This window comes from Quercus suber, unplaced genomic scaffold, assembly GCF_002906115.3.
Source record: "Quercus suber isolate HL8 unplaced genomic scaffold, Cork oak 2.0 scaffold_517, whole genome shotgun sequence".
NCBI lineage: Eukaryota > Viridiplantae > Streptophyta > Magnoliopsida > Fagales > Fagaceae > Quercus > Quercus suber.
The window spans coordinates 481,174-491,506 of NW_027069966.1; the positions used below are offsets into that span (position 1 = coordinate 481,174).

The 10,333-nt window shown below is 35.8% G+C and overlaps 1 protein-coding gene across 1 annotated transcript; it reads left to right on the forward strand.

Moving 5' to 3' along the window:
* The first annotated feature begins 1,550 nt into the window (after nucleotides 1-1,550).
* LOC111986556 (cell division control protein 48 homolog B) lies at nucleotides 1,551-9,744 on the forward strand. Its single transcript, XM_065763649.1, has 12 exons — nucleotides 1,551-2,105; nucleotides 2,252-2,296; nucleotides 4,050-4,105; nucleotides 4,272-4,421; nucleotides 5,088-5,195; nucleotides 5,730-5,829; nucleotides 6,024-6,308; nucleotides 6,388-6,557; nucleotides 7,303-7,431; nucleotides 8,356-8,440; nucleotides 8,566-8,643; nucleotides 9,100-9,744. The coding sequence occupies exons 1-12, from the start codon at nucleotides 1,944-1,946 to the stop codon at nucleotides 9,589-9,591; spliced, it is 1,860 nt and encodes a 619-aa protein (XP_065619721.1). The 5' UTR covers nucleotides 1,551-1,943; the 3' UTR covers nucleotides 9,592-9,744.
* Nucleotides 9,745-10,333: the final 589 nt, after the last annotated feature.

Genomic DNA, 10,333 nt, shown 5'->3' on the forward strand with positions numbered 1-10,333 from the left:
CAGCGGCGAACCCAGTTGGTGAACCCACGAACCAGGCGGCGAAACCCACGAACCCAAGCTCGGATTGAACCCACGAACCTGTGTAATCCTCAGGCGAAGGTCGTTTTCCCTCTGTTTCTCTTTTTTTTTTTTATTTGTGCAGAGCACACACAACACACACTGTGGGTCTCTGTCGAATCAAATGGAAAGCGAAGGCAGCAACATCAGCAACGACAACAACGAAAACAAGCAGTGGAGAGCAGAAGAAGCAATAGCAGGAAACGCTGAAGCCCTTCAAGCACTCAGAGAGCTCATCACTTTTCCTCTCTATTACTCTTCACAAGCTAAAAAACTCGGTCTCAAAGTAAGTACTGACATACAAACATACAAAGACTCTAACTTTATTTACCTTTTATTTCGTATTCAATGATCTTAATCGTTGTTATTAATTAGTATTATGTTCTACCTTTAGTTTTAGCCTAATTGCTTTCTGGGTTTGCTTCCAGTGGCCCAAAGGTTTGCTTCTCTATGGTCCACCAGGCACTGGAAAGGTATTTCTCTCTAGTCTCTGCCAACTTATACATACATATATATGCTTTAATGGGTTTTGTTTTGTGTAGACTTAACAAGGTTTATTCATAATAAATTTAATTAACAACTTGGATTTAAAACTTGTTAATTCTATTAACCGGAGTCTAAATTTCCCAAAAAATGTCAATAGCTGCATTTTTCAAACGTGGCTATAGACCTCGTTTTTTGTAGTGATTGTCCGAATGTGTGTTTCTTCTCTCTCTCTCTCTCCTTAAAATTTTTATGGGATAATAGTACATTTGAAGTACACATTTTTCTTCCTTTTTATTCTCGGTGCCGAACAATACATTGTTAAGAATTAAAAGATCAACAATTCCTTTAACTTGTTTATAAAGTGATTATAGTTTCTACTATAACTACAAGATGAGCAATTTTAGTCAAAAATATTGTCAAAACTAGGTTTTGTAAAAAGGAAAAAAAATAAATAAATAAAGGCTACTTGATTTTGTACATTAAAAAGGAAATTGCTTCAAAGTATATAATCAATCATAATTTTTTTAAGAATTTAAAACATTTTGAATTCATTTTCAATAAATGATTTTTTTTTGGTTGAGAAAACAATAAATGATTTTTTTTAATTGATTGAAAATTAATTTTTTTTGTACCTTTTCTTGATTTATACTCGCCCCCCCCACCCCCCCCAAAAAAAGGGGGGGGGGGGTTGAGAAACTTGCCCAAATAACTTTTGGAGAGAGTAGGTAGATATACAAATAGAGTGCTCTGTTTGCCGATGTGACACTTAACGGACATGTCATCATATCATTAACGGAGAGGTTAATTTTGCTAATAGAAATAAATTGTAAAATTCAAATAACCTCAAATGTTTTGCAATTTATCTAAAACTTTTTATGGAAAAATTGATGGTACCCATATATGAGTTTTGGGGATTTTTTTTTTTTTCAAAATAATACCAATTTTAAAACAATTTTATTAGTTTCCATAGTTGCTAAACTATTTAGTAAACTAAAGCCTGGAGGGTAAGGGACTTGATTTCAATGAAAATTCACCGGGAAGTTGAGTTTTAAACCCTGAGTTCCACAAAAGAAAACCAATAAGCCTCAGTCTCTTCTTCTTCTTCTTCTTCCTCTTCTCCCTCTGAAAAAAAAATCCACGACAACTAAAGAAATAACAAAAACACGAACACAAACAAGAGATCAAAGCAGAAACCACATGAAGCAAGAGATCAACCACGAACCCAGCGGCGAACCCAGTTGGTGAACCCACGAACCAGGCGGCGAAACCCACGAACCCAAGCTCGGATTGAACCCACGAACCTGTGTAATCCTCAGGCGAAGGTCGTTTTCCCTCTGTTTCTCTCTTTTTTATTTGTGCAGAGCACACACAACACCCACTGTGGGTCTCTGTCGAATCAAATGGAAAGCGAAGGCAGCAACATCAGCAACGACAACAACGAAAACAAGCAGTGGAGAGCAGAAGAAGCAATAGCAGGAAACGCTGAAGCCCTTCAAGCACTCAGAGAGCTCATCACTTTTCCTCTCTATTACTCTTCACAAGCTAAAAAACTCGGTCTCAAAGTAAGTACTTACATACAAACAAACAAACAAAGACTCTAACTTTATTTACCTTTTATTTCGTATTCAATGATCTTAATCGTTGTTATTAATTAGTATTATGTTCTACCTTTAGTTTTAGCCTAATTGCTTTCTGGGTTTGCTTCCAGTGGCCCAAAGGTTTGCTTCTCTATGGTCCACCAGGCACTGGAAAGGTATTTCTCTCTGCCAACTTATACATATATATATATATGCTTTAATGGGTTTTGTTTTGTGTAGACTTAAATATGTTCTGTTGTGAAATGGGATTCATTTAGCTTGGCCAAAGAATATATAGGTAATGAGTTGCTTTTGTGGGAATTTGTCAATGAAGTTTGAGGTATGTTTTTGGTCCTGGACATGAGCATAAACCTCCGTCAGGGTGAATGACCCTGGATTACCCTGGTAACTGGTTCTGGTGGCTGGGGTTAGTTGCCCGTAGATTTTTATGGGTAGAGGCGAGTCTAAAGGACTTTTCTTTAGAAAGGTTCCCTACATTATAAAAAAATAAGAACGAATTTCGAGGAATGATTTCCATTTTTTTCCCCTATTAGTTTAGTGGCAGTGAAATTTTTTTCTTTAAAGATTTTATTTGTTTAAAAAATGCAGTCTCAGGAAAGAAATGTGTGTGCACTTTTGATGAAACTGTTAATATCTTTACACAATTTTGTGTTCTTGACAAGTGGGTATTGTAGGTTTGGGCAAGTTTTGATTTTTTCGGTTGAGTAGTGGGAAGCTGGTTATACCCCGAAATTGTCGGTTCAAGTTTTGTTGGTTATGTTTGGTTCTCAAAAAGAAAACGAGAAACCAAGTGAAAATTTGTACTACAATTTTTTTGGGTGAATTTTCTGTAACTCATTCTTTTGCACAGTCAATGGAGGGCTGACTCTTTGCAGGGAATGGTGAAGACAGGGTTCACATCTATGTCCATGTTCTTTATTTAGATTCTCTTTTTGCCTACATGTATGCTTATCTAGGTTTGTCTGTCTAATTCAAGTCTGGGTACCTTGTTGTTGGCAATGAGATGATGCCTTGGTTTGGTTTGCTTTTATCCGAAGTTATGAGATTAATTCCTTTTTTTTTTTTTTTTTTTTATAGCTTGGCCAAAGAATATATAGGTAATGAGTTGCTTTTGTGGGAATTTGTCAATGAAGTTTGAGGTATGTTTTTGGTCCTGGGCATGAGCATAAACCTCCGTCAGGGTGAATGACCTTGGATTACCCTGGTAACTAGTTCTGGCGGCTGGGGTTAGTTGCCCGTAGATTTTTATGGGTAGAGGCGAGTCTAAAGGACTTTTCTTTAGAAAGGTTCCCTACATTATAAAAAAATAAAAACGAATTTCGAGGAATGATTTCCATTTTTTTCCCCTATTAGTTTAGTGGCAGTGAAATTTTTTTCTTTAAAGATTTTATTTGTTTAAAAAATGCAGTCTCAGGAAAGAAATGTGTGTGCACTTTTGATGAAACTGTTAATATCTTTACACAATTTTGTGTTCTTGACAAGTGGGTATTGTAGGTTTGGGCAAGTTTTGATTTTTTCGGTTGAGTAGTGGGAAGCTGGTTATACCCCGAAATTGTCGGTTCAAGTTTTGTTGGTTATGTTTGGTTCTCAAAAAGAAAACGAGAAACCAAGTGAAAATTTGTACTACAATTTTTTTGGGTGAATTTTCTGTAACTCAATTCTTTTGCACAGTCAATGGAGGCTGACTCTTTGCAGGGAATGGTGAAGACAGGGTTCACATCTAAGTCCATGTTCTTTATCTAGATTCTCTTTTTGCCTACATGTATGCTTATCTAGGTTTGTCTGTCTAATTCAAGTCTGGGTAGCTTATTGTTGGCGATGAGATGATGCCTTGGTTTGGTTTGCTTGTATTCGAAGTTATGAGATTAATTCCTTTTTCTTTTCTTTTTTTTTTCCTTGCTATCCTAGACAAGTTTGGTACGGGCTGTTGTTCAGGAATGTGGTGCACATTTAATCATTATCAGGTATGGGATCATCACTTACTTGCATGTTCTTTGCTTTAGATTTTGAACACTCTTTGTGTGGTGCTGAAGCCTTTGTTCTCTTAAAGGTTTCTAGTTTCATTTCCTTCAGACTTTTTATTTGTTTCATCATTTTACGATTGATTTTATTCGTGGGTGTGTTCTGCAGTCCACACTCTGTTCATAGAGCACATGCTGGAGAAAGTGAGAAAGTTTTGAGGGAGGCATTTTCAGAGGCATCATCCCATGCAATGTTGGGCAAGCCATCAGTTATCTTTATCGATGAAATAGATGCACTCTGTCCTCGTCGTGATTTTAGGTATGTAGATGAGAACATTGATGTATTTGTTACCTCACCATTTGTTGTATGGACTTTTGAACTGCACTTTCTATTAATATGCATTGCAAAAAAAATAATAGCATAAGGAAATTGAATACTTGAAGGTGTTATAAGGAGAGACAGGAGAGGAGAGGAAGATTCTTTTTTTTTTCCTCCGTAAGTTGGGGCTTATGATGTAAGTGGGTTGAGGTGGGTATATGTTTATTGAAAAATATGGTATTAGGTAGTGTTGCAAATCAAGACTTTGTTAGGTTGGCTTCATTTGAGTTTCTGGCCCTTTGGTATTGGAGTTATCATAGTTTCATTAGGCTCTAGTCAAGGGGGATGGTATTGTGAGTATCATATCCTTGGTAATTGAACTGTGGATGATGTTGATCATGTGCAATGAGATAAAATTTCTAGTGTCTTGTTGACTAAATTTCTAGTGGCCAAAAACTCAAGCTTTTCTGATCTCTATCTGCTCTTCAACACCTATCTTTTTTAACTGTTCTGTGCGTGAACATGTGCATTGACATTTGAGGCACACTGCAGATATAATGCCATATGCTTTTTTCATTATTTGCCTATAAGGTGATGTGGAACAGGGCACATAGCTGAACTGCGTCCCTGTGACACTGATTGTAAGAAGTGATGTTTCATATGCAGAAGGGAGCAAGATGTCCGTGTAGCCTCTCAGCTGTTTACACTAATGGACTCCAGTAAACCTTCCTCAAATTCTGCACCACAAGTTGTCGTAGTTGCCTCCACTAACAGGTTATTGTCTCTCTCAGATCTATAGAGTTAGAGTTTCTGCTGCTCTATTTTCCTACAAACTTGATTATTATCTATAAGAGTTTCTTAAGAAATTTACTTTGTCAACATATTTTTCATTATTGGTTATTAAATTATAGAATATATTTGGAGTTGCTACAAATATATGATTTCAGGTTGCCTTAGTGCATTTTTCTGTAGCTTTCCTGCTGTAATTTTGTGATTTTTTATTATTATATCTTGATTGTAGCAATTTCTTAAATTGAATTGTGTGAAAATTTTATAATTGGTTATTACCATTCGTTCTATGTCAAAGCTTATTTCATAAGGCTTATTGTGGGCAATGAGCTGTTGTTTCGTCGTGATTTAAACTTTTGAGTCTACCTGATCTTCTACAGAACTTAAGGCAATTGAATTGTACTATGAGTTCAATATCATATAATTTCGATTACCAGTTCCATTTCCTTTGTTTTGTATTTTTTACTGTTTGTATAAACCTTTAAATATATTTTTAAAATCTGATTTCTGTGTACGAAGAGTGGATGCAATTGATCCTGCACTAAGAAGATCAGGGCGCTTTGATGCTGAAGTTGAAGTTACTACACCTACTGAGGAGGAACGCCTTCAAATTCTCAAGGTTAGCATGAGTCTCTTAAATTTATGAGCCATCCTTGGGTCCATTATCCTATGACACTCATCAGTCTCCCAAAATGCTGCCAGTAGTGCTTCAAACTAATTTTAAATCTTTTAGCTAGTTTGATAGGAGGTTGGATAGTTAAGTACACTATTATTGGCTGAAGGTTGACATTATTTGTGTTAATTAATTTTCAGCTCTACACAAAGAAGGTTCCTTTAGATCCCAATGTTGACTTAAGGACCATAGCTGCATCTTGCAATGGCTATGTTGGGGCTGACATGGAAGCTTTATGTCGTGAGGCTACCATATTTGCAGTCAAAAGGTCTTCTGATGCAAATGAAGATGCCAGTGTGCTCAGCTTAACAATTGAAGACTGGGAACATGCAAAAACCATAGTTGGGCCCAGCATAACAAGAGGTGTTACTGTGGAAATCCCAAAGGTGACTTGGGAAGATATTGGAGGACTAAAAGATTTGAAGGTTCGTAATATAAGCTTCTCATTTTGTATTGAATGCCTCGTGGAACTCCTAAGGACACCTTTTTTTTATTCTTGGACAGAAAAAGCTCCGGCAAGCTGTTGAGTGGCCTATTAAACATTCTGCTGCATTTTCAAGGCTGGGAATATCTCCTGTAAGAGGAATTCTTCTCCATGGGCCTCCAGGATGCTCAAAAACAACCCTTGCTAAAGCTGCTGCTCATGCCGCCCAAGCTTCCTTTTTTTCCCTGAGGTTCGAACTTTTTGCTTGTCCCAACAACTGATATGTAGCTCATGCTGCATTTGTTGGATGTTATTAAATGCTTAGCGTTGGAAGTCCACCTGTTTTATGAATCACCTGCTATACGCACGTCGAGATTACTCATCAGAAAATTAAAAAGAAGCATTTGAGACTGAAATCTTCAAATTTAACTATCTGGTTTCTCAATCAAAGTGGTAGACAAAATAAATGTTTACCATCATAAAACAATCTTGAGATTAGCAAATGGGCTAGTCAATGAGCCGTACCCTCTGGTGAGATTTTGGGTAGTAAACAGTGGCCGAGGAGACTGAACCAATAATGAACTAAGAGGTTAAAACAATCCCTTAATCCCTCCAAATCAAGCGTAGCACTTAGCAGTAAAATCCGTGCAGAATTAGCTAATCTAGGGACTTGCCATAAGAAGAGACCAACAAAGAAAAAAAATGAAGGATTTTCCTTGTCTAATTTGAATAGTTCCTAAAGAACTAAGAAGCTATTGGATGAGTTTTTTTTTTTCTCCCTCAATCTAAAAAAATGATATTTCCAATGGCAAAATGTTCTCTTTGGCACTCCCAAAATGGCTATTTTTGTTATCTTCAAAAGAGCCCTTCCTGACATTTGATCCCTTAACAGATTATGATTAAGTTTATGTCTGGCTTTGGCTTATGGTTATGAAAATCTTTATGTTCAACCTTTTAGATTTGTACACCTTGGAAATTCATAAAGTATGAATCAGTGGTGCAGAATTGTATTCGATGTATGTTGGAGAGGGAGAAGCTTTGTTGCGGAACACATTTCAGAGAGCTCGCCTTGCAGCACCAAGCATAATATTCTTTGATGAGGCAGACGTTGTTGCTGCTAAACGGTTAGTTTGCTTGTGTCGTGTTGTTAATACATGCTAAATATGACTACCCTCCACGTGTTTGACATTAGCATAAAACTATGTGGTGCATGCAAAGATATGTTTAGACACTAACCTCCACAAGCATGCCTAGATAAAACTTTGTGGTACATGCAAAGATATGTTTGCACAACTTAAGAATACATAATGTGAACTCATGATTGTGGGGATGCGATACATGGAAGGATTGTGATGTAAGTGTTCACTTTCTGTTGGTTTCCACAGGATATCATGCTTGTCAATTTTTTTGTTTCAATTCTAGTTGTAAAAATTTATATTGGATAATTTGGATATTTTTACAAAGGACGTGGAAATGGAATAATTTTTCTTTGCTAATTTTTTTATAAATGAGTTCATTTTGTTTTTCATAATACTTAAAATAAGACCATCTGTATTTCATCCTTTTACATGAGGTTTTTTATTTTATTTTATTTATTTATTATTTTTTAATATTAATCACTTACAGGAGGAAATTTCCGTCAAATTTTCTTAAACCTTTTATTCTAAGGATTGATCTGTTCACTTTCAAATGATGACAGCATGAAATCACTTTGATTGTGTGTCTCCCTACAACTCCTATGATTCAAGGAGTACAGCACATGTTAAATCCTTTCTAGTATGTATGTATTTTGCTATTCTGGAAACTCAAAATGGTTGCTTGGTGATACAAGCCTGAACAATTAGGTGGTTGAACTGTGTCAGATGGTCCACAAAATTCCAACAACCAAATTTTCTATAGAGAACCATGAACTATTTATTGCCATGCAGGATTAAGTATGATATCAGCTAGCGGAAGGTGTTAGGATGGGATCCAAACACAATTAATAAACTTGTAGTTTTTTTTTTCTTCCTCTATATGATTATTATTACTATTATTTAAAATGGCAGTGGAAGTTCAAGCAGCAACATTACAGTTGGAGAGAGGCTTCTATCTACTTTACTAACTGAAATGGATGGTTTAGAAGAGGCTAAAGTAAGCATTTGTGCGCAATAATTATTTTATTTTCCAGTTATCTTAAAATTTTCTGTAGGATAAAATGGAAAGAGCTTCTAGTTTCTTTTCCTCTAATTCATGTTTATGCTCATTTTCTTTTTAAGGGAATTCTTGTTTTGGCTGCTACAAATCGTCCTCACGCAATTGATGCTGCACTTATGCGCCCTGGACGCTTTGATCTGGTAAGAAAGTTTGTTCACTGTGTCCTTCATGTTCATAGTGAGTATTATACTTGTAAAGTTGGTCTCTCTCTAGTTAGTGCAAAGTTTGAGATTATGAACTTCAAAATAGCGAGTTAGTGAATTCGTTTGCATCCCTGTCATCTTGCATGAGATAACACTATATTACTTCAGATTCCTGAACTTTTTGTGGTACTCTTTTATGTAAGATATACTGTTCCAATTAAAGTTAATAGTCTAGTGTGGGAAACAAGTATTGGTCTTTTTGTGGTTTTCCCTTGTAATTTTTCTGGTTTGCTTTGTGCTCTTTTTGCTTAAGCAGTTTTTTTCAATATACATCTTTCTTACTTATAAAAGAAAAAAAGGTATTGGCTTGTTAGTGTCCTGTTGAATATTTAGTTTTTTGGGTCTTAGGCAAGTCTTTTTTGACTTGTCTTTGTTTTATTAATGAAATTGTAGGTTCTATATGTACCACTACCCGATCTAGAAGGTCGGTATGAGATACTTCGTGTACATACACGTAATATGAAAATAGGACCGGATGTTGATCTCAGAAGAATAGCAGGAGATACCGAACTTTTCACAGGAGCTGAACTGGAGGGTCTGTGTAGGGAAGCTGGAATTGTTGCTTTGAGGGAAGACATTACTGCTACTGTTGTGTGTGATCGGCATTTCCAGATTGTTAAGGATTCTTTGAAACCCGCATTAACAAGGGCAGAAATTGATTCCTATGCATCATTTATGAAAAACCCTTCTGTGAAATGCTCTAGCGAGTTTGTATCTAGTGTCCAGAATGATAGCAAGCACAAAAAAGAAACATTGGGTCCATTATTTACTCTAAAAGTTGGTGTTGTAAGCTTTATCTTACTGGCTGCTGCTGCTACTGCTGCTGCTGCTAAATATTTTCTCACTAGTACAGATCAAACCCTACTTGAACTAGCTACTACCTGAAGAATTTGCTGGAGATGTATGCTATTTTTTTTGTTATAATTAGCCTCTTCCCCTCCACAATTCCATAGTTTAATGTCACTACAAATTTATAAATTTAAATGTATATCTCCAAAGATTTTAAAGAGGTCTTAACTAAAAGTGACCTTTTATGTATTTTTGCTTCCCAGTGTGATGTTGAGGGTTATCTTAAAAAATAAATCTACAAAAATTCATATGGCTTGTACAAAGTTTTAAATATTTTTATGGGGGCTTAAATACCATACACCCTCGAAGGTTGAGATTGCATCTTCAACTATGACAACTAATAATTTACACGTTCGAGTATTGCAATAATATTAATGTGGTCTATCAACATTAGTTAGAATTTTGTTTTTAACTCATACACATGATGTTGCTTTGGACAAAAAAAGCCATTGTCTTAGTCAGGCTAGACTGTAACAAAAGTTGCACATTAGATTAACATCGTTGTAATAATTGGGGCATATTAGAGCGACTAGACTGAATTAGATTTGACTCCGAACTTGAAGATTGTAAGTGTATTTTAAGCATTTAGCCATGTTTTTTTTTTCATTTGCATTGGTTTACATTTTAAGTTCCAAAAGATGGTCATTCATATTGATCTTCGGATGAGTGTTCTCATAGAAGCAGTTAGTATCAATGTTAGCAAAAAAAGAAGTTAATATCCGTGTGGTTTGTTAGCTCATCTACTAAGTTCAATAACCTACTGGTATATATTAATAGA

Excerpts from the sequence above, each read along its gene's own strand:
- LOC111986556 (XM_065763649.1), top strand. The coding sequence starts at position 1,944 with ATGGAAAGCGAAGGCAGCAACATCAGCAACGACAACAACGAAAACAAG. Across the intron at positions 5,196-5,729 it reads GTAGTTGCCTCCACTAACAG|AGTGGATGCAATTGATCCTG; the intron begins GTTATTGTCTCT and ends CTGTGTACGAAG. Across the intron at positions 7,432-8,355 it reads GACGTTGTTGCTGCTAAACG|TGGAAGTTCAAGCAGCAACA; the intron begins GTTAGTTTGCTT and ends TTAAAATGGCAG.